The 25,161-nt window shown below is 37.9% G+C and overlaps 1 protein-coding gene across 1 annotated transcript; it reads right to left on the bottom strand.

The window, feature by feature from the left end:
- Positions 1–86: 86 nt before the first annotated feature.
- On the bottom strand, positions 87–23,543 carry LOC104152134 (uncharacterized). Its single transcript, XM_068943004.1, has 12 exons — positions 23,257–23,543; positions 17,413–17,511; positions 16,729–16,872; positions 15,816–15,970; positions 14,095–14,210; positions 13,155–13,317; positions 9,470–9,614; positions 6,850–6,948; positions 5,217–5,312; positions 4,742–4,896; positions 2,831–2,949; positions 87–2,485 (listed from the first exon to the last, which is right to left on the bottom strand). The coding sequence occupies exons 1-12, from the start codon at positions 23,345–23,347 to the stop codon at positions 2,365–2,367; spliced, it is 1,503 nt and encodes a 500-aa protein (XP_068799105.1). The 5' UTR covers positions 23,348–23,543; the 3' UTR covers positions 87–2,364.
- Between the last annotated feature and the right edge of the window lie 1,618 nt (positions 23,544–25,161).

The following is a 25,161-nucleotide window of genomic DNA, read 5'->3' as shown; positions in this document are numbered from 1 at the left end:
AGCCACCCTCTATGCTTCTTGTCAAATATTTTCCCTACTGCTCCCAACATAAGTTTCCATCTCAATAGATCTACCAAACTCATAAATACTTTTCTTCATAGTATCTATTTTTTTAAGAAAATTTTTCCGCTAATTCAATTTTCTTACATTGCTTTCAGTTGCTTCATATTGACATACAACAGCACAAGTGGCAAGACTTAGACATGCAGCCTCGAGGGTGGTGACACAGCTTTAATTTTTACTGAGTTGTCTTCTCTGTATTGTCATTTACCCGTGGTGACAGAAAATCAGTAAACCACCTGCGCCATAAAAATATAAACAAATCCAAATGGGAACAAATGTTCTTGCAGCAGGATCCCAGTACTCATGATTAGCCTAGAAACTGGATGTGTCTCTGATTTCATGTGGAGGTGGAAGCTGCTGTCCTTAAACAGCAAGCCCTGCAAGATATACTGTCATTTTCCAAACTGCACAGGAACATGATATATAGAAAATGCTACTGAGTCATCTCTGATAAGGAATGCTGCAAGAACAAGGAAGCAAGGAGAGAAATACACAATTAATGCTCTATCCAGGCCTGAAACCCATAAACTTGTAACTGAACTTAGTTCTTTGTGTCTCTTAACATGGGATGCAGAACTACATTTTTCTGGTTTTAAGGACTAGTATTTTACATCTTTTTTTTTTTTTTTTTACTACATTTGGTTTGTTAACAAGGAATCACCAAATATATAACACTCTTTTTCCAATTATTCATTATAGGGAACCTGCATTTACCATGTCCTTAGTGCTTTAAAAGTAGCTTTTTTTAAGTGAGCCAATCTGCAGATATAGTGATTTCCCTAAATGCCCTGAATTTGTTGCTGAACTTATTTGTGTAGGCAAGCAAAATTTTATTCAGAGTAAAATTATCTCCAATGTTTTGCAACTGCAACCTCCCCAAAAGGGTTAATCTCAGGACTGCTACTGTTCCCTGAACTTTCTTGAATTAAAGATTTGTTTCATTTTTGATGATTTTTTAATCTTACATTTTTTATTTTTTCTGACAATTTTTTATTCTCCTAGTAACTTATTTTAGAACAGTATCTGAATGTCTCCCATTAGCTGAGAACCAACACATTTAATATATTTATACATACAATTACCCTACAAATAATGGCATTTTCATTTTAGAAATGGTAAAATAGTTACAGCTTGACTAGACAGCTTGTGTCTAGCCCTACTGAAATGTTCAAGAAAGCAGTCCAGGTCCCTCCAATTATATTTTAACCACTGGTTAGCCCTTTCTTTCCAGAAATACTGGTTTATAAAATAAGGTTAGCCCATGAATCACCCACTTCTTTGAACTTTATAAAGGTCAAGTATTCTTGTGTCTGGAATAGCTTTTTTGGTAGAGCTTGTTTTTGCATTCCAAATAGCATTTTAAGTGTTATACGGAGAACTTTGTATCTCATATGTTTAAGTCATCTTTTAACATTGAAAACTTGAAGAGCCAGCTTAATTATTTCCTGCTTCCCAGTCCAGACAAAGTTAGCCACCACTAAGTGATTTCTCTAGGCTGATGACGTGTAATGTGGAATATTTCAGATAATATGATATTCTGCCATTGCCTGATGATGCAGTGGGGAGTGAAAGTTTGTCATGCATTCAAAAGAGTATAAGAATAATGCATATTTACCAGTACTTGTTTTCAATCTTTTTAAGTATTAATCATCTGAAAAAACAGACAAATGATCTTTGAAATCACTGAAATGGAGACATCAGCCAGTTCATCAATAAAATGTATTCTATAAGTATTACATGAAAAGATTTTTGACTAACTAGAGCCTTGCATTCTTTCTGTATCCCCATACCTAGAACAGGGGAATAGCTGGAAGAATTATTTAGGAAAGAAGATATGACTAGGCAAACTGGTCTAAAAAAGGTGGACTCTATTTAGCATGTACAGTGAGTAATTCAGTGAGAAAAATCAAAAAGGATGAAGGGGGACTTGTTTCTGACTGTCTGCCAGGTGTTAGTGTAAAACGCTGGGAAAAGGAGAAATTCCCGCAGAAGCTCAGGAATTATTTTGGTAGAGAGCTGTGAGGCTGTGTAATTGCCTCCTCAGAGAGTCACTCAAGAATCATTGCTTCACTATAGCTAATTCTTTCAAGTTGCTTCCTAGGTTTATATTTCTTATTGTGAACCTAAGAGGGAAAATGGAGGCAAGAGAAGGGTTTAGTCTCTAATGACATATCCATTTCAATAAACATTTTGAGAAAGCTGCAAAATAAACAAATAAAACTAAAAATATATTTAAAACTTTTAACAGCTAAAGATCATATCTCACACTGACAGAGTCTGCATCCCTTTTGAAATACTTCTTCAGGTGAAATGAACAGCCCCTTTCTCACAGATCCAGAATTGCTTTGTTGAACAGGAGTTACTGGTGTAAATTATCTGTCCATATAAGGAAGCACAGAAGATGTGTTCATATAATACAATCCTGGAAAATTAAAAGATACAACTTAATGATGCCCCAATGTGTTTGGGCCCTTTGTAATGAAAATGATTTATCAATCACTGGAATATAGTTATTTACCCCTTGGAGCTATTTTATTGGTGCTAGGTGATCCCTTATGTGACTGTGATGCGGCTGTACTTTGCCAGCCATTGTTCCTTATTCAGGACAGGAACTAGCAGCTCTATAAAGGATACTAGGACCTCTGTGCTCCTTAGTCATAGCAAACGTGGTAGCAAACGTGGAAAAGTAAGAGTCATCGTAAGTTTCATATATTTTACTGAGGCCCATAGGATAGAATCACACTGGTCCTCAGTTACCAAGGCTTACCAAGTTGTGACTTCTCTCACAAGAGCTGTCCCATCCTCCCAGTACCAGCCGTTTCTTTCAGAGATATATGACAATCCAACCCAGTAAAACTGTGGATCCCGTGGTAGAGAGACCTGTAGCTATGAGAAAATCATCACAATGATATTTAAAAATAAAACCCAAGTTTCTGTAGCTCATAGTTGTGAAGGTTCAGCAACTAATGGAGATAACTTGAGTAGCCTACTGTTCATGCTTATTCTCCATATTACAGTGATGACTGCTCTGATTATAGGATCATTCAAATACCTCTGCTTATTGAATGTCACAAGATAAATGTACCCTGGTTCTACAAAAAAACCTTGGAGAGAGCTTTATTTGGTCTGCCGTATTATGTACGGTTTGGTACATACATGACAGCACTGCTTAAGACCCACTTAGAGTTAGTGCAGATCTGGCCAACAGAGCCAGCAGAGCCTGGAGTTTGACTCATCTCACACAGTGGCAGCGCTACTGAATAGTGAGCTGAATTGCTCCAGTGACTGAATTGGCTAGATCGCCTCTGCCTGTAACAGAGCCTAAGTACCTCTGAAGTTGCTGACTACTTACTCTGTGGAAGCCCAAGCCTGGGTGAGATGAATCCCACCCTGGAGGGCAGTTCCTATTGCATAAATATAGGCCTCTACCAGCATATGAGATGCCCTAAGCTACCTGAGGTGTTCACATAGGTCTGGCAGACAAGACCCAGGACCTATGGGAGAACTATGCCTTTCTGAAGCATTATTTGGAGGTCAAAAAGGACACCCTAGAGCATCTCATCTATGCTTAGGTACCTGGATGATTCCCAGATATCTAAATGCAACCCAAGAGGTCTTAGCCCCTTCAGATCTTCCATATGTTCTGCTACTACTCAGTAGCATATTCAGGGATTTGCACAAAATCTGAAATCCATCAGACTTAAATTGGTCTGGCCTCAGTGTAGCTGCAGCTGCATATGCCCAACATGGAAGAATAAGTTATTACCCAGACATCTGGAACTAAACCATCCAAGGATTTATATAGCATATCAAAATAATCTCTTGAATTTGGTGTTGAAGGAGTGTTTTTCAGGTGTTGCTCAACAGTGTAAACCAGGATCCTGGTCTCAGGATGTCACTATTTGTCCCATATATCTGTATGGAAAGATAGTAGTTAACTATTTCTCTGCTTTCTCTCTTGTGTCTGCCCATCTGATTTTCACTTTAAAAAATCCAAAGGATAAGCCTTTAAGCCTTAAAATGAGAGATAATTGAGTATCTCCATCTGAAACTAACTCCATTTGGTAAAAGTAGAGATACTTTCAGGCACGTTTGTTTCCTTTTAAAGTTTTTGTGTAGCAAAAGGCAAAAAGGATATTTGGGTTTCATTTATAAGCTTAATAGCTGTTGAAAAGGAAGTTCCCAGGTGTCTGTACAAAAAGGGAAAATACGCCCTTGCCAGTAAATCACAGATTTTCATTTTTCATCAAAAATAGCAAAATTAGTAAGATAACTTAAATTATAATAAAAATATTATAATATTAATATAATGATATTATGATAATATTCATTCCAAAAACCTTAATAAATCATCATAATATAATTCTTTGCTGTTTACCCTCTGTGCCATCTTGAATACCAGTCTATGAAGGCTATAACACAAGGTTAGAAAAGAGCCTTTTGCAGTCACTTTGCACTGCAGTCAGCATCTGGTAGAACCATGGTGAATGTGGTGCTCTCTAGATCTAGTGATCTAATATAAATGCTAGGAATCTAGATACTAGATTTGATGCTAGGAATCCTTAGTGAGAAAACTTGGGGAGAGAGGTAATGTAAATATGCATTTGAGGTGCTAAGTCTCTTCTCCATGCTAATACTGTGCAATTTGTTGGTTCAAGACAAGCTGTTAAGACTGTACCATCTTTGTTCTGTCTTTTAGCACAAGTAGAGTGGAATTTCTCAAGGAACAGAACTCCTGGCTTTGCTTCCATGTTTTCTTCTGTTTTGAAATGTAGAAACAGTTGTCAGCTCCACTGTTTTGCCAGCTTGCTGGACAGAGAGCGCATTTTGTTTCTAGAAATCAGAGAGACATTATTACATAGATCAACAAGGAATACAGGGGCTTTAGCTACTAGTGTGACTGAAAAAAGAAGATTGAGAAAAGAAGATTAAGAGTAGCCATGAATCAGCTGAGATCTTCACAGGCTTGTGAGAAACAAGCCACTGAATCACAGTTTGAATATACACACATCCATATCTCAAATCCGCCACAGATAAAAACAGGCAATAACTGATCAGACTTCTTCCTGGTGGCTTTACAGTCTCTGCCAATGGGCTCTGAAGATGGGGTGATTTGAGTTTATTTGAGTTTATTTGCATAAAACCATATTTACCATTAGTCTTATTGCTTTCCTTTCCTTCAAAACACAACATTTCCCTCATCTCTTGTAGCTTCTTTAATTCCTCAGAATCCTTGGAAACCTGAAAAACTGAAACAAATACTTAAAACCAAAAATGCTTATCAGAGTTCTTTTTATTTTTAATACATTTGAATTGTAGCTTTTGGGGTTCTTTAAATTTTTGTCTCCCCTTTGTGTACGTCATCAACATTTGATCTTCTAAAAGGAACATTGTGAAGAAGATAGATGGTTTTGGGAAGGGCTATTTAACTTGAATTAACCCTATCATCATTGCCTGTCCCAATTCTGGAAACGGTGGAGAAGTGAAACAACTGTTGGCTAGCCGGCCGGGCTGCTTTTTTTTCTGCCGTATGACCTGTCCAAACTAAGCATGTTTATTTTCTTGTAGCATATATAGATCTTTGTACTTGATGGTCATCAAAATTAGTTAATCAAAACGGGCTTTCAAAGGGATATTTGATTTTTGACCAGGTATGATTTCTTACTGCAGAATCTTCTTTCAATGCATTCGACAAAAGGAAGGAAGGAAGGAAGGAAGGAAGGAAGGAAGGAAGGAAATAATTCAGTCAAACGTCAATTAATTGCAACTGGATTTAATAGCTGCTTGTAACTACTTGAAGGAGAGTTACAAAGATGAGAGAGCCATATTCCTGTGAATTAGCAGCAATGATATAACAATGGGTGAGAGCCATACATTGGGCTTGGGATGTTCAGGCTGGACACCAGGAAAAGTTCCTCGCCAGGAGGGTAGTAGTGCAGCATTGGAAAAGGTCGCCTAGGGCAGTGGGTTGGAGATATTCAAAACTCATCTAGACAAAGCTACAGATGATTTTTTTCTAGGGTTACTGACAGTCCCATTTTGCGTGGTGTTGTGGTAGGGGTGGGAGGGCTGCTGGATGAGAAGCCTGCACAGCTGGTTTTGAGCTAACATTTCTGTGATGTGATGGACCAACACTTGGTGTTTTTTCTGGTCACTTGTAACTACTTCCCCCTTCCTTCCCCTCTGAAAAAAAATTGAGACTCTGTTATGTCTGTTTCCAGATGGAATGTGGAACAATCCTCAACATACCAATTTTTTAATTGAAATGTTTCTGAGGAAAACATGCTATAATAGATGGGCAAATGCACAAATTACTATGATTTGATGCCAAGATTTCCGTCACTGCAGAAAAGGTTGCAATCCAAGAAAAAGCCTGAATGTTGACAGTGAAATGTGCCAGTATCGCTCACAGGGGGGCACTGTTGTTTATATAGTGTAGCTAATGAGCAGGAGCGTATATATTTCTAACAATGAAACCAAAGTGTTTGAGAAATGCGATAGGGCTTTTCACATCTCAGTTACTCCTGTAGGTGTAACTTAAATTGCTAGTATGTGAATATTGTTACAATCGGTAGTTTATCTGATGGTCAACATGGAATGGACTAGAGGCTATAAGTACAGATCTAAGTGATCCAGAGTAACTCAGGCTGACACACAATGAAAGGGGGTGTTGCTTGTAGGAGAGCCGCACTGGTCACATTCTTCCTATACTGCGGAAGAAGATAAAGTAGCCATGCTGCTGAATCTCACTGATACAAAATTAACTCAGGATGTCACAGTACTTACAAAAGGCCAGCAGGGTTGCCAGTCCCATTAGCAACACCAGACACAAAGCGAAGAAAGTAAAGGCCACTGGTCGCCATATAGAAGCCGAGGCTGAGGCTCCTGGGACAAACAAAAAAAAACATTCTGCAATGAAGAGCACCACTCCTCACAATGCAGAGATATTACCTCCTCTTTGATATCACCAGTCCACCTTTATCACATTCTGCAGAGCCTCTTTTTTCTTGACTGAGAAGTTTTTGTTATCATTGTTCTGAATTTCCTGGAGTTTTTTTCTTGAGAAATATCTGTTTGTCCACTAAGAATATTTATCAACTGAGGCTCTGGTGTTTTAGAATCATCCCTCTTTTCATGAGGCAGGCAACCAGATTAAATTTTGAAGTTTCAACAGTCCTGGAAATAACAAAATAAAATCTAAGATTTCTCAGCCTCAAAGGGGAAAAGTTACTATCTAGTGTCAGAACAATCTTCACCATATATAAAATTAATTCTTAACCCTGTAATTGGGATTTGTAAATGCTTACTATGTTTGAACATTAAACTCATCTTTCTCCAGGTTCTTTCTTCATATTTCCATTGTGGTCCAATGTCTTATTAGGAATACAGTTCTCCAAAGTTTCCCAGCTGACTGTCTCCCAATTAAAATATTTTCTTACTTTTTTTTTCTTTTGTGGAGCAATACTGCACTGTAATTTCTGTAAAAGTATTTCTGCAATACTCTTTTATAGCTATCCTCCATTGTTCAGGTTAACTGAATATTATTACAGGCATCAAGTACTATTACCTGAGTCAAGTGCCTCTGAGCAAGCACCACCAGAGGCCAAACCTTTTGTAATTCAAGAAAAATCACCCTTCAGAGGTGCCCCAGATGTCCAGGCAAACTAGGCAATTAAAACTTACATAGCCAGAGTTAAGGGTGATGCCCTTAGCCCTCATCACTTAAGGTAATTTCAAGGGACTGCAAATGAGGCCAAATTGGAGAATAATGATTTGGTATACTGGAGGCATATTGGCCTTCTTTATACACCATATTGACATATTGGCATACAATGGGCTGCCATTTAAAGGGACCTAAATATCTTAGGAAAGAACTGTAAGTGCAACAGAGCTCAAGAAAGAAAAATGCCAAGTCCTGCACTTGGAACAGTACAATCCCTTGCAGCAATACAGAAGGAGACTGATTTACTAGAACTTCAGGGTCTTGGTAGAGAAGTTGAACATGTGCCACCAATGTGCCCTTGTGGCAGTGAGGTCTAAGCAATTCTGGGCTGCACTGGGAAGAACAAACCAGCAGGTCGAGAGGCATGATTATTCCACTCTGCCTGACAGTCATGAAGACATATCTGGAGTACTGGGTCCAATGCTGAGCCTCCCAGTTGAAGAGAGATGTCAGCTAACTGGAGGGAGTCCAGCAGAGGGCCACTAAGATGATTGGGACTTGGAGAGAGAGACTGAAGGGCCTGGGTTTGTTTAGCCAGGGAAAGAGGAGTTTGAGGGAGGATCTATTTTCAGTCTTCCACTACCTAAAAAGACATTACAGAGAAGATGGAAATAAACTCTTTTGAGAGAGGCACAGCAAAAGGACACAGCACAACAGCCACAAGTTTCATCCAGGCAACTTCTGATTAGACATGGAATAGATGAGAAAAAAATAAATCTTTCCACTAAGAGTGGTACTAGAGTGAGCGTCCAGGGAAGTTATGCATTCTCCATCCCTGGACATTTCCAAAACTCAGTTGGACAAGGCCCTGAGCAACTTGATGAGACCTTGAAACTATCCCTTTTGAGCAAAAGATTGGAATAGATTAACTCTAGAGGTCCCTTTCAACCTAAATTTTTCTGAGTTAATGAGTCTATCTACTTCGCATGATCTTTGTGTATCAAGAGGCCATTTAAGAATTTTCCCAGAATGCCACCCTTTTTCTCTCTGGGAGACTCTACAGTTAGGAACACAGTCCCTAATATTTCACCTTTAGTTTTCTGGCTGCTGCTTCTCAACAGCTTCTCCATCCTCTCTTTTGAGCTGCCATTCTTACTGGATAGCCCCAGATCTTTTTCAAACAGCACCAGAGCGGTATGTTTATCTGCTCTATCCAAGCTGTGAATAGCAGCAGTGCATACTTATTTCATACATAAGCAACCTGGTAAATTTCTAAGCCGCAGTAGTACTCAAGTCATCATTTTATAAGCTCAACCATTCCACAGGCACAATCCAGCACATTAGTTAACAGTCCATTTAAAGAAAAGCTTTGAGTATAAACAAATAAAAATATACTCCTATCAGAGCTATCAGATAAAATTATAGTACTTTTCTCTCTGTTACCTTGCTGTTACAAAGGAGTCTGACCAAAACAACAAAATATATATCGAAGGCAGTATTTATTTTCAGTGTTGAAGTAAATGCAGAAATAATTGGAGTATAGACCTTTAAGCCTTCAGAAAAATCATCTGTGATCATAACCTATAATGCACAAGACTCCATTATGATCATTCCCATTGCTTTTTCTATGAATATTCACAGAAGAATATAGTATAAAGTTTAGCAAGATTCTAGATCAATCAACATGAGCATTCAAATTCAAGTCATGTCCCAATTTAGATAGAGAAGTTAAGGAATACTTACTGTCTACTTTAACAAAACTGGCTGGAGTATTAAACACAGAACTTTTGTCGTTACTTGAATATCTGAGAGTAACAACTGAAGTTGAAGGCTGCAAATTTAAAGTGGTGTAGCCTTCCTCATCCTCCATCTGTGCTTCGTTACACCTTTTTCATGAGATAGCAGTATTTTGGTAGTAAGGGCACACTGCAGCAAGACCAATGCTGAGACAATGAAAACGGTTGATATTTCAGTGTTTCTAGTGAAACCACAAAGGAAGCTGTCTCTGTGCTGATTACTGTATCATAGTAACATTTTAAAAGCATTTTTAGGAGTTAAAGAAATGCTATGAAGGATGGACATTTGCTTGAATGTGAAGATCAGGGAATCTTGATTCTTGGATGGAACCTATGGCTGTTTCACTTATACCCACCTGATCTAGCTATAAATATATATCAAACACTAGGCTTTTCTACTTTCTTAAAATAAGATGTTGTAGAAATACTTGTTATTTTGAGTTAATGTATGAAAGATATCTACTCAACGGTCAAGACACAAATCCAACACCACAGGTCCACTGAAAACAATGGGATGCATCTCCTTATACTACTAAGAGAGAAATGAAAAATGAAATTATTTTACAAACATTCACTGAAATAAATGCTACGAATACCTTTAACTCTATTTCAAGCCATGCTCCTCTACCTTCCTCAGTGCAGTTTTTGTTTGTGAGCTAGTTAGGAAAATGTAGGGAGAGGACTGTTCAGGGAAAATCCCTATCTCTGAATCTGGTAAAATAATCAAATTGGATCTATAAGCCACGTAGCAAGTGTAAAGGATTAGAGTATTTGATTAGTGAAGAAAGACTGACAGGGCTGTCTATGCAGTTTGGCACTGAATTCTGGGGAATCAAAATAAATGGTATCTGTTTTCCTAGGTAATGAAGGACTGTACTCATAGCAAGTGAGGAAAGTAGGCAAGTAGGAAGGCTGCTGTTTTATGTTTATGTCCTATGAAATCAATGCTGTAGGATATTTTAGAAGGAAAAGACTTTGTTCCTCCTTGAGAACAGTGGACTAATGTGTGGGCAAATAAGTCCTTTTGGGATGAGCTATTTCTTTTCTAGGGAGTGGGGGATTGTTAGGTAGGATGAGGTCAAAAGAAAACTTTGGGCAGAAAAGGGGATGAGGAGACAGGGAGGGTACTGGATCAGGAAAGAAAGAAAGGAAGGTTCAAAGTGAGGAGAGTGAGGAGAAAAGGTGAGCTGAAAGGATGATGACCAGGAGTTTAGCTGGATTCACATGATCACTCAGTCTGGGTCATAGAAAGACCAGGCAACACTGAAGATACCTCTACTGTTGCACAAATGCTCATGGGCAGAGACTACAGTTCAGACATGACTTATCTGTCCTCACTCTCCATCTCCAGCTCTTTGCAGTGTGTTACTCCAATGCTGAACTGTAGTTCTTAAAAGTCTTAAAATAGTGGCTGACACTACTTAATAGAGCACTTGCCCAGACATGATGAGTCATAAAATGGTAAGGCAGGGAGAAAGCAAGAGAAGAATTTCTATGGTAGCTGCTCCTCTTTCCATGTGTAGAGTGCAGAGCTGCCCAATTAAAAAGTAGTATCAACAGCATGAAAAGACACTATCATGAAAGAATTAAATAGGAGGTAAAAGCCATTCTATTGTATTATTTTAACTGCTCCGAATCCAATAAGCCAGTAAGTCTGGCTTTTCCTTTTTTTATTTTATTTTATTTTTTTGTTTTGGAGATGCCTTTTGAAAGAGAACACAAGTAACATTTTGTAATTAAAGCAATGTGATGGGGCACACATCACAATCATACTCTCTGTTGTTGTAAAGAGCCAGACAAAATTTCGTGTTTATTCTAACTGAAATGATAAACTAAGACAGGAAGTCCTGTCTACATTTGAACACAGCACATGTATAACAGTTGTCAGCAGGCTGGACAAAGCAGCTATATTTATTAACCAGAATTTGGTCTAGCCAATTACATTTACTAGCGTTTATGACTGGAGGTAGATTTTGGACATGGGAAATACTCTTGTACAGAACTGTCGTTCAAAAATGCCATCCCAGCAAGTGCAAAATCAAAATGTTTCTGTATGTCTCTTCTGTGGGGAAAAACTCTTTTTAATGGAAAAGGCAACAGAATCAAACACTGCATATTGTCCTTTGCCATTTTCACCCTTGCTGGAACAGGTTGTCTCAGGGCAGCGCTCCAAACATCTGCAGCAAATGGTGGGACACTGCCTCCTCTCTTACTTCTCTGGATTGGTTACCTGTCTTTTTTTTGAGCATTTAAGTTATTGTTGTTTTTCATGGAGAAAAATAAATCTAATTCCTTCTGTCTCAGTAGCACAGTGCACATTGTAGCTATTCTCTAATCCTACTTGGCTTTAGAGTTACAAGTACAGCTACTGTACCGCAGATGATTGGTTTTGGCGTAGTAGTGAGTTGACCAGAAGGATCAAGGCCACTGCAAGATATGGTACAGCCTTGTGACTGCCTGTCAGCTTGGGGACCTGTCAATTTCAACTCATATTTGTGTTCAACAAACCATGCAGAAGCACCTATCTGCTCTTAGGCCTTTTTCTTCTAGTCACTCTAATGTAAGAGAAAACAACACTGGGCTTTTTTTTTTTTTTCTGGCAAATTAGGGCAAAGTCCTTTGTTATTGTAGAAATTTGCAGGCCTTTCACTTAGTTCAAGACATTGTTACAGGTCAATCTTACTTCCATTGCTCCATGGAGATGTGGAAGGACACATTTTGTGCATTAACACTGCTTGGGGTATCTTTCCTATGTTTGCATTTGTAGACCCTTGCTCAAAATTATATTAGTAGTATGGCATTCCAAGAAATAGCCTAAAAAAAATCTAAAAGGAGTTCATGCTACTGACTGAATCTGGGCATAACTTTTGCAATACATCACAGTAGGCATCTGGGTTTAGTAAATCATGAATGAAAAGGTAGGAAATAAAAAAGAGTAGAAGTATTACTGAATTACTTGAAACAAAAGAAAACAAACTAAAATAAAAAAAAGATAGAACTAATAGTGCCAGGAAGAAGGATGAAGCATGGAAGAGAGCTAGATGTTCACAGCTGAAGAATATCTTCTGCTGTGGCACACGCATAAATCCTTTCAAGGACTATGAATACCTGTGCTCCAGAGCACATATGATTACTAACACAGTTTGGGAACATCTTCGTCTACCTTCTGAGGATAACTGAGTTTGTGTGTTGGGCACTCTAGCACAGTAGTATATTAAAGCAGTCAGATCAAGAAGACATCAGAAGAGTATTCTGAATGGTTTAATCCATCACTTATGTTATATTACAGCTGTAAAATTATGAACCAGCAAGGAGTAGTGCTTTTATGTGCTTGGCCTGTAACTTTTTTTTTCCTTTGAAACCACGTTTGACCATTTTGGCCATCACGGCTGAAAACGAGCAATCGTTTGGCAGTTTTTAAACCTGCAGTGACAGACTTGGGTCACTCTTAAGAGGTAACTCCATGCATGTTTCCTTGGTGAAACATTTTTACATATGTCTGAAAGAGAATGAAAACAGGGAATTGTATTAGGTCTGATTCAATGCAATTAAATTCTCATTTGACAATTAAAAATAAAAATAAGAATAAAAAATTCCAACCTTGCAGAATATCTTCCAGATTCTAATAATCATTTTGGTCTGACAAACCAGTCATCCCACTGATGGTTGTTACCTCGCTCTAACTTGATGGCGAGCTTTTCGCATATATAGTAATTCTTTTCATTACATTGTTGTCTGTAGATGGCTTTATTATAAAGAGATACACAGTAGGGGACTAAGTAGAGGCTCCTTATCCTAGGAGGGAAGAGTCTTTATTATTACATCTTGCCTCATACAAATTATGCATCTCACCCCTTTCAAACATCTTTGCAAGAATTGCTTGAGCGGCTTTCACAAAAACATATATATCCTCCACCAAAGAAATGCAGAATTTAGTAGAATCATGCACCAGTTCCCATGGGGCTCACCGTGTCCTGAATACGCCAACAAGTACCCCAACCAACTCTAAGGATGGAATCTAACCTGTTTCCTGTAATAAGTGGTGCACTGGCAGTGGCTAATTCAACAGCCATGTTAGGAGGAGATAGATCAATAATGAAAAGGAAAACTGGGAAAGCAGGTTTTAAAGCAATAAGAAAAATAAATATATTAATTTATGAGATATTTTAAACAGAAGGGAAGTGACTCTAGAGAATAAATGGTGTCTTATATAAAAACAGCTTTTGGAAACATGAATTGAATATCTTTCTGTTTGAGTTTTTGCATGTACTCTCACTAAAACAAGATGTCAAATGCAGCAGAAATGTATGATGCTTTTATGGTCCATCTGAAACTAGTTTTCCAAAAGAAACTTTCAGGTAACTTTTTTTTTTGCCCTGTAATAGTGCCTAGATCAGCTTTCAAGTACTCCTGGCTGAGGCCAAGGAAAATCTGAAATGGAAAAGTGAGATCTGGAGTACCCAGAAAGCTGCATAAAATATGTCTGTCCAAAGTTACCTTGGTGTCTGACATATGGACTAGGACCAAATTTATGTACCACAGCAAATCTCTGCCTGTGTCATTAAAACTTACCAAGACTTTTGCTCCTCTGTAAGAGCTGTGTTGTCTGCCCAAAACCAGCCATTCTGTTCAGTTCTAAATGATAATCCAAGCCAGTATGCTCTTTTAGTAAATTGTTGTACCAATTCCTATGCAAATTAAAGACAATTTAAAATAAATATTTAGGACATAGGCTCAGAAGTTGAAAGTGTTATGGAAATTGCTAAAAGAACATAAATTCCACAAATTGATAACCCATCATTGTAAGTTCTGCACTTACAGAAAAAGCCTAATGTCAAAGGAAAAATGATAGTAGAGCTGTTTTTAGTCAGAAAGAAGGTATACTTACAGCATTAAAGGGCAATGTAACCTTTATCAATCTGATTTAAACCATCCAAGCAAAACATTGGATCATCCCTTCCCCTTTAGACATGAATCATTCCCCCCTGCCTTTACCTTGTTGTTAACATTTGTCAAAAGTGCAGAGGAAATCACTGACTTCGTAGGGAACTGTTGGGTGTGATTTGCTGAACTTTACACTAGTCTTTAGTATCATTTACTTATTGCAAAAGCTGAACCATGACAAGTGGAGGAGGTTTTACACCTAAGCATTTAGCAATATTCTTTTCTTAAAAGGTGCTCTAAATAGCAGAGATAAGAAGGTAAACTCAAATGATTCTGCCTTTCTTACTGCTGCTTGATGGAAATCTCTAAAGATTTGATTTCACATTTCCTGTTTTTCTCTTCCTTCACTTATTGTCATTCCTAGTTTACTTCTCCGTTTTCTATTTTTCATCATATCTGTTAAGGTCTTGATTAAGACAACTAAAACAAACTGCATCTCACAGCCTTTGCTATAACCAATTTAGCAAGCTGAAAATAGGACTGAAATCCCTTATTTCCAGGGGAAACTTTATGTTCTGCACCTTAGCCAGAAGGGAAGTGGAGCAGGCGTTTTTCAGGTGCTGGAGTGCAGACAGGCCCAGCTGTGACTGTTGGCTCTTGGGCCATATTTTTAGCCTCCAGTCTTTAAATACTTGTGCTGGGATCCAGAGGCAAAAGCACTATTTTACTCTCTACATCTGGCATTTTCTCTTGTCACCCAGTTGGTCTTCATGTTGTTCTACCTTACGAAAAGATTAGTCCAGATTTCAGCAACTCATTCACAAGCATTTTTATTTTGATGGAAAATATGAGGCGAACTTTTGTAGAAAGACCTTCCTCTTTAAAGTGCTCTAACCAAAGGGAGGACTGGATAAAAGAGGTTTTCACACTTACACCTTACCAAATGCTTGTATGTATTTGTAGTAATTGTTAAATTAATGAAACCAGTCTCCATTACAAAATAGGCACGAACATTTTTACTATTCAGTCTAGCAATAGGAGAGTAGTCAGTCACAGTAAGCCATGGTCAGATGGGCTGTCTCACACCATTAGCAGCCAGAAGGATAGTGCTTTGTACAGCAATGACCAGCCCCATGCCTTAGCACTATCCAGAATGGTATAATCACTTTAGAAAATCTCCTGCTCACAGTCCAAGTTAAGTAAATTATGCACCCATATTCACATGAAGTGAGCAGGCTGATAGGAAACTGCTGAATTTGTAGTGTCTCTGTTATGCATTGAAAGAACTGGGGCTGTGTTAACTCACTCATGCAATCTATGTCCTTTACCAAACTCTTAAGAATAGTATAGCCATTCTCACCATATAGGAACTTCCTTCATGTTAAACAGAATCAGAAACTGGGCCATACCCACTTTACTTTTTCTTTTATCAGAAGAAGAGTGGAGTTTTGTGAAGAACAAAACTTGTCACTCTGTTGCCATGTCTTCTCTTCTGTAGAAAAATAGTAACAGGTATTGCCACCTTCCCACTGCCAGTTTGCAGGGCAGAGTACACAATTCTGACCTGGAAAAGGAAAATCATCACTTCATTTCTGTTTCGAAGCTGTGTCTTAGAGAACATAGCTGACAGCCTGTGACGAGAAAATCCTTAGGGAGTATATATATAACAGTCCTAATTCAGTCAAAATCCAACTGTGGCCCCAGAAGGTTCATGAAATGAAACAGATTAAAACTTATCCCCCTCTCTCACCTCTTGCACACCTTTGGGGTTTTGGGGAGATTCAGATGCTGCAGATGGGACTTATTTTGCTGAATTTCAGGAGTCTACAAATCTAATATGTTTGTGAATCCATCTGAATTGCCCTTTTATTCAATTAACAGGAATAGATATTTCTGGAATATGCTTTTTCTGGCATTTCAGGTGCCTGTCTTGGGAGGAAATTAACTGTACTCTTGCACTGTCACATTAACTAAAATGGAGACTTAAGCAGTTAGCTTGAATGTAGTCAGATGTCTAGACAATGAAAACCCCTTTCCCAAGAGTCACAACAGGATTCCTTAGCTTGAAGCTCTTTCTCCTCAGAATATAATTTCTGAAGAGAACAGCTTCTGAAGTTCTTTTTTTTTTGAAGAGAACTGCTAGCTCATTGTTGGCTGCCAATTAAATAGTCAAGTTGTGGAAAAGTGATTTCAGAAACAGTCCTGTACTGGATAGACTCAGGAGACAGAGAGTGTCTGTATCTGAGAAGATACAGAAGATATATCTCATTTCCTTCCCTGCCAACTTGAAAAGTAAGCTATTGCAAAAACATATTAGTTTACCATTATTTTTAAGAGTTTTATCTCCTTCCAAGCACAGCTGCTTTCCTATTGCTTGAAGCATAACAGAGAAATTTGCATGCAGATCATTCTTGGTCATGTTGAGTTCTCTAATCTGTGTCCTGTATTCCTTGGAACCCTGGAAAACTGAAATCGCAATAAAACATTTTCCCATGCTGTCTTTTAGAAAAGGAGGGATGTAGAGATGGAATGACTTAGCAAATCATTAGGGATAAATAGACCATTAGGCATAAATGTTATTCCCCTCTGAACAGCTACTTTCAAACACTGCTGAGATTTTTCTGCTGCTTGCTAATGATTAAGAAATGAAGAACATTTGCACAGTGGATTTCCTATTATTTGACTGTAAGTCAACAACAAAATAAAACTGTCACTTTTTATCACATATTGCCATTTTATATCATTCCACTATATTGTTTTCTGGGCTGTGTTTTTTTTCATAAAAATGTGAACTTTAGATCTGGGTCACAGTGGACTTGTTGGTGCAGAAGGCAATGGGCATAGACTGTTTATGGTAACAGAAAGCTTTCCATTTTTCCTTTCAGATCCTGCATTCCTGCTATTGCTGTTCTTAGCTGAAGCAGAAACTGCACTGAAAGGAGCTGTCAGTTTGGTATCATTTAGGAGCTTGACTCCCCCAACAAACAGAAATGCGTTAGTACTTACATAAAACTGTCAGAGTCACCAGCCCCATCAGCAATGCCAGGCACAGTACGAACAAAATCAGGACAACCGACCACCAAGAGCAGGGTAAAGTGTGATGCCCTGGGAGAAATTCAGCCATGAAATGGAAGTGAGGTACTAATGGAGTGATGAACATATTAGCTTCATTAAATCTTATCAGTCTTCAGGGTATGTTAGCCAAAAAATAATTACTTTCTGTTTTTAAGTTGTATATGTCCTGCTTACAGAATCTCTTTCACAAAGCAAAAGAGGCTCAAAGTAAGAGAGCAAGAGATCATGGAGAATATAGGCAGCCAAAGTCCTTTGGAGTTTGTTCTTTGGACTGAAGGCCATAAATTGTGAAAGCAAGATTTTTCAAAAGCTTGAAAGTTGATTGCTGAAAGTTGAAAGCTGAAAACAAATGTGCATTGGATTTTTTTGGTAATTTGTGTGTTGTTATTTTGAGGGCTATAGTAAATTCTTGTAGCAACTTATGGTAGATTGAGATTTCTACCTAGGATTTTATAGGGAATCTGTTCATATTATGGGTTACCACTTAGATACAGAAATGAGCACTCACCGAGAAGGAGAAAAAGCAACACTATTCACAGTTTGTTGGGATGGCACAAAATAAAAGGCAGATACTAAGGCTGCCAAAATACAGACTTTGTGGAGAGTTGCAACCAACTTGATTTAGTCCAATAAAGGCAGTAAAAAGGGAGCCTGGAGAATAAATTGCTAATCTAGAAAAGGAAAAGGTGCATTTAAAATTGGAGATTGTATTGTTGAAGGAACAGGAACTGAAACTTAATATGCTAAGTGGAAGTAAGAGGAACTGAAACAATGCCGAGAAGTAGTCAGCATCTGTGGTGAAGCAAGCCAAGGCAAATTATGGTGAATGTTGTACAAGACCTCTTACTACAGAAACTCAAGCTGAGGAATTATACCAGCTGAAAGAAGTTTCAACAGCTGACGCTGTCTTGAACTGAGGCCCTGGGAAAAGCTCTCCAAGTACAGACTCGCTAGTGCTAAGTAGAAGGGAATAAAAGCTTCCTTCAATGTACTGGCCATGATACTGCTAATGTAGCCCAACAGGCAGTTTGCAATGAAAGCCTGCTTGCAGTGACAACTCACTGTTGGCTCATATTCAGGCTACCGTACACGATAACTCTCAGGTACTTTTCAGCAGAGCTTTATGCAGCTATCCTGCTCCCAGTCTGCGCCACTGCCTGAGGTAAATACAACCTGGGCGCAGACTTCGTGTTTCTCCTTGTGCAATTTCATGGGATTTCTGCTCTCTCAGTCCTCAAGTTTCTCCAGGTTGCTCTGTATTGAAACTCTGCCATTTGCTAGTCTCAGTCATTACCCCCAGTTTATCATCATCTGTAAATTAGCTGAAGACACACTTGGTGTCATCATTCAGCTCATTGATGAAGATATTGAACAATGATGTTAGCCACAGTATTAAACCCTGGGGTGCTCTGCTCATTACTATCTGCCAAACAGATGTGGAGCCACTGGCTACTCCTCTTTGAGCCTGCTAGCTCAGCCAGTTTTCAACCCATCTAACAGTCCACCATCCAGCCCGTACAGCTGCAGCTTTAAAATGACAGTGCTGTGAAAGACATTGACAAAAGCTATTCTAGAGATATATTACATCTACCACTCTTCTTTCACATGCATCTCATCACAGAATGCAATCCCATTCTAGAGAAGTGCTCTAATGAGTTGGTATTGCACAAAACCAGATATTAGATCTACAAGATATGTGATATTTCTGTACAGGAGAACCATGTACTTCATAGATCCTAACAAGACTTAAGGACATTTTAACTACTGAATGCTTGGATTTTTCAAGGTCAAGATGCCTCTGTACATGTGATGAAGCTGAATTTCAGGCATCTGGAAAACTTAAGCAGTAGAAATTTGGCTCCATGAGGCAAAACTCCTTAATTTTGGCACGTCTTGGATTAGATAGCAGGACTTGTGATTTTGGTCTTGGGCACTTGAATCCTACTAGCATTTGTAAGTGTTTACACTTTGGTTCTGTCCCCTAAACCACATAAAAGAAACAAAGGCTGAAACCAGCATGAAGCTGCTAGAGATCAGTTTTCTTAATTCTGCTTTTCACTTTGTAAGGAAATTCTTTGTCATGAAAAGTTTTGTAAGGGCTTACAAGCTTCCAGACACAAGCTTGGCACTATGGAGACAGACAGTATACGGTTCTGAGAAGAGACACCAGCCTCCACAGGATGCAAAGTTTTCACATTGCTTACTAAATAGCATAGTTTATCTATGCCTGGTTTTCTACTCTGGCTGAATTTCTCAATTTTCCCTTGGTTCTCCCTGGCATTACTGCGTCTCTGACAAGGTTAAGTAGCATATCAAGCCCTCTCTTCATCCTATGATCAGAGAATTCCCAGGTGAAATGCCAACCCTAGGAAAGACTGGCTGAGGAATTAGATACAACCAGAGTGCTCCTGCAGCCACTGATCATGAAATAGCCCAATGATAATTGCTGCAATGAGGTATAAAATATAGGCTGCTAAATTAAAATAACGGAGAGACCATTTCCAGTTGGTTACAGGATCAAATAAAACCTGGTTTAAAAATCCTTTCCTTCTCAGCTACACTGAACAGAACGTATTTTGTATTAGTTTCCTGTTCACTCTCTGCTACCAACACACCTGATATTTCAACCACTTTGGGCATAATCTCCCAAATATCTGGATGTGTAACAGCTGAACATTTGGAGATACCATTCAGATAATCACTGCACATGCTCAGAGTAACTCTGGAGCACACAGCCAGTGCCTCCAGCACATATGCAGCATGTTAGTCACCCCATATGGTGACTCTGAACATACATAATAGTTCCCTGGGGCAGGATGGGTTCCTACTATTTTCAGAAGATGAAAGCTGTGCATAAGGGGGAGAGGGGAAAGGCTTTCATTTATTATGATTTATCCTCCAGCATATTTTAGTATAAATCTGAAGTAATCCACTGAATTAAGTTGGACTAGATTTAAGAAAATTGAAAACATAATCAACCAAGCTCCTAAAAGAAGGCACAATACTGTTGATGAAAATTTTCTCCTCTGAGAATTCTAAGAATATGGAATTTCATTTCTAGTCTCATCAGTATAAATGTATATAAAACATGTTATTCCCCTACATAGAGACAATGTTAATCAACTCAATGTACTCACTACGTTAAGAAAGCGTAGGGGACTTAGTAGTGGCATGCTTTTCAGGTCATGTGGCTATTATTTTTCTCTCCTGAGATGTTAGCACAGGTCAATCAGAAATAACATTCTCTCCCCTCTTTTATTTCATTTATCTTATCTTATTTCATTTCGTTATTTGATTTTTTTTTCACTTTGGATTCTTGGAACTTTATAAAACTTCAATGGAAGAGATTCTTTCCTATATTGCATTTTTGCAAAAATGTTATCACTCTGTAAGGTAGTTCTTATAACATTTACCCTTGCTATTAGAAGAATTTTCTTTTAACAATGATTACTTTTTCTCTTTTGAGGGATGAAACTAATTGCAAAACTGGGATTAATCCAGTTTTAGCAAGAAAAAAGAAGAGAGGGAAAAGATATCTTTTTTCAAAAGAATGACATTTTGACTGGCATATTAATGTTTTCAAAACAAAGCGTTCTGACTTTACTTTTTAAAAAGTAAATATCTTTCTTTTGTTTAGTAACCTCCCCAAGCCTTCAAAAATACAGACAGGTTCTCAAAGTTTTAATAACTTAAAAATAAATGCGTTTGAGTTGAACAAAAGTTCCTAATATTGACCCAAAACCTTGGAAATTTCATTTGGAAATTTTAAAATATTCATTTTATTCATCCAGATCCTAGCTTGTTTTGTTACTTTTTCATTTCATTGCTGAATGATCTTTGCTTGGTTCTGCACTGAGAAGCTGATAGAAAGGGACGGTAGGAAGTCTCTAATACAAATAAAGCAGCTAGTTAAAGTCATTAGAAGCTGGAATGAGTCAGTTTCACTTGCATTGCTTTTGTTAGAATCAAACCTGAAGTTGGCCTAATACACCCATGGTCAAAACTGTGGGTAACTTAAAGGCAGTGGTAAGCCGCTTCTTGTACAGCCTGGTTATTCTTCCTCAGTGCTAAGATCAGGGCTGGAATACATTCCTGCTGTTTGACCACTTCTTAAAAATGGCAAAGCTGCTATGTATACTGTTGCGAATTGGAGCTAAAGGGCAAAAATAAATCACTCCTTTCCCTACAAAGTCATTGCCCCAAGCTGAAGACTGAAGGCTTTATAATCCACATTCCCTGGGACAATTACATGAGAACAGAAAAAGATTTTGTAGTCTGACAGTGAGATTTCATAGAAAAATACAAAATAGTTGTTTGAGCATAATATAAATCAAGATCAAGCAATAGTTTTAACTTTGGCTTCTGTATTTCAAGTATTGCCTGATGCATTTCTTTAGATAAATGTTCAACGAGTTGAACTTTGTAATCTCACACTGACTCTGTCAAATCTGGTGCAATCAAAGGGACCTTGGGCTGGGGTTTCTTTCCTGTATAGCACTCCTGTGGCCCTAGAATGGATAGATTTGTTGTTGTTGTTGGTTTGAATTTTGTGTGTGTGAAATAATGCAGAGTGGTGTGACATGTCATAATGGTGTTTTCTCAGTGTGAAATATGTGTTGTGCATCCTGGGATGTAATAGGAGGATGTCTGGGGATGTGTGAGGCTGCTAGAATAGCACTGGAGGACTGCGTACAGTGGAGGGAGCGAGAAGCCGTTTGGAAGATATCTATGGAGTGAACTGTTCCTAGAACTACATGCAGGTTTTTCTTTAAAAGAGACAGTTGGAACATCACAAAACAGAGCCAGAAAATTAATCAAGCAGTCTGGACCATTAAAAAATCCAGTTCTTGTGTTTCTTCCCCACTCCCCCGTTATTTAACAGTTCATATCTACTCTTGGTCTTCTTTAGTTAAAAGCTCTTTCTCCAAATAAGATTTTATCCTGGCTGTGCTTTCTGCCCTCCCAGGTAGACTCCATAAGTCCTTCTCATCATGTACTGGTGTCATCAGATATTATAGGAAAAGAAGCTCAAATCCTAACCCAGACATAGTTAAAATCCTTTTTTACCCATAAATTGTACTCTAGAAATGTTCAAAATCATAATTTAGGCAACACTGAAAATTAGACAAAGAAATTCCCATGGAATTCCTTCTGAATCACAAGCATGTCATCCTCTTGTCTGTAAAACTCTGCTCCAGAGCCTGACCTCATGAACAGCTAGTACCCTATGTATCCTTTTTTTCTAATAGATGCACCACTCAGATCAAGAGCTCATCTTCATAGAAACTCTTAAGCAATTTATTACAACTTAAGCAAAAGTCTTGGTTTAAACTAATATATTTAAACTGCATTCATCCCTTAATTCAGGCTACAGCTTTGGAAGTTAAATACAATGGCAGTTAAAGTTAACTCATTTATGAGTTTCTTTCTGAGTTAGAATGTAACTGCATGGAGAAATTAAGCAGAACTGATCCATTTTAAAAATTACTTTAAGTTAATTCTTCTGAGTTTCAGACGGTTAAGATGATTCATGGATTTTAGTATAACTCTCAGTAATATATTTTTCCATGAATTTATGAGATCATTATTCTAAACTTTGAAGAGTTCAGGCAGTTATGACAGCAAGAAAAATTAGGACATATTCATAACTAGTGTAACTCTTCTGAGAGTAATAAGGCTAATAAAGGCCTACTGGGCTTCCAATTAAATTAAAAGTATTTCCCATCCCATCTGCATTAGCAAAAATAAAACACGAAAGCTTCACAGATACTACACCTTTTTCTTTAGTATCCTCAGGCTGTGTGATATTATCCAGCACATGGCAGTTTTCAAAATTCAAAGTGGCGTATGTTACTTCTTCTGTCATAGCTGGTAGAAAGGAAAGCTTCTGCTTCAAAACAAAAAGCCAGATGATGATCTAGCATTTGTAGCTAGTGAGCTAGGAATAATACTTACCCCTTTGCAGGGTAGCTTTTCTTATATTACCATACACTAATAAGGTTGCAGAGAGATCATGACAAAATACAGCTGAGCTTCTTTTATCAGGGTATTAAAAAAAAAATAGTTCCTCTTTCAGTAATTGCTATACTCTCTTTCTTCCTCTTTACCACTTGCCTTCTCTCTGATTATCATATATTTCTTTCTGCTGCTTCTGAAGAAAATACAGTCACTTCTGTATAAATCTCCAGGTTTTGATAGAACTCTTATAATTTTGGAAAAATAACATTTAATTCCAGGTAACTTCAGGGTCAATCTTATAGGATAGAACTGAATAAATTCTTTTATAACAATTTGTGGTTGTCTTTTGATTCGGGCAGCTGTGTTCAACAGCAGATTTGTGATCATATCTTAGTCTCAGTTTCCTACTGAAAAGTGCTGAAATCAAATCAGAAATGGGACCTGCAATTTAAAGCTGGTAAATTGTGCTGCCATCCAAAAGCTGTAAGGACATGTGTTCTGTGTTGGTATTTCAACTGTTACATTTTAAAGTATTGGCTGTTGTTGTTCATGCCAAGTTTCCCAAGTGACCATTTGGCCTGGGAGCTCTAAGTCCCCAAATTAGAAAGACCTGCTGACAAAGTGTACTTCTCAGAAGATATTTCCTTTTGCTCTGATATCTGACACTGAAGTTTTATCTCCATTTCTGGAATCCTGCTTCCTCAGATCTGTGGTGTGAAGAAAAGCATACACTAATATTCAGATTTTGAGACAGTGCAGTAAAGTAAAAGGAGTTTTCAAGAAAAGATTATTTGCTGAACTATTGCTATTACTCAAAGTCTGGTCTAGGGCAAATTTTGAAACAGCTAGCATACCTGAGACCATGAGATGGGATCTGCTAGAGCAAAAGAAAAATACTGATTTGATGCTGAAATTTCAGTGATTCTATTTCAGGTGGAAAGGCAGATAGGCACATTCCTTAATGAAGAAGGGAGCAGAAGAATAGATAATTCAAGGAGTTTTAAATCCCTGTTCATTATGTTCTTTAACACTGTCACAGGCACCATTTCAAGGTTGTGAAACCTTAAATGCACATGACAAAAGCAGGATGTCTGGAATTTCCGGTACAATTTGTGCAACTGAGCAAAAATGATGAATGGAATAGAAACAGATTACATACAGACGTCACCATCTGAATGATTTACAGTAATGGGCATGATGCTTACTTACACTAACTCTACTTTCATCAGTTAGTTTAAAGAATTATGAAAATGAGCAACACCATGACTTAATTCCCCTTTGTACTACTGGTCCTGGTGAATAGATTTTAACATAATTGAGACTTAGGCTTCAGGTTTCCTTTTGAATAATCTGAAAACTAACATAAACATTTTTTATATCAATGCTGAAACTAAAGTAACTAGTTTAAATAAACAAGCAAGCAAACAAAAGATCTTTAAAATACTGGATCGGCTATACAGATTAAACATCAGAAAAATATGTTTTAAGACAAAATATCCAGAATTAATACAACGTTTCCAGAACCCAAACTCTTATTTACCCACATGAATGCCCCACTTGAGTTACAGATGCTCTTTCGTGCTTGCCAGATCAACTAACTAAATTGTACTGACTAGATAAAGAAAACACTTCATGAAAGATTACCACAACAAAAATTGTCCTAAATTCTAATATGTAATGCTTACCTGAGAACTCTAATATTGTTGTTATTCATAGGGAAAA

This window comes from Struthio camelus, chromosome 1 (genome assembly GCF_040807025.1).
Source record: "Struthio camelus isolate bStrCam1 chromosome 1, bStrCam1.hap1, whole genome shotgun sequence".
NCBI lineage: Eukaryota > Metazoa > Chordata > Aves > Struthioniformes > Struthionidae > Struthio > Struthio camelus.
The sequence above is the reverse complement of the archived record's forward strand: the minus strand, read 5'-3'. Positions and strand labels throughout refer to the sequence as shown.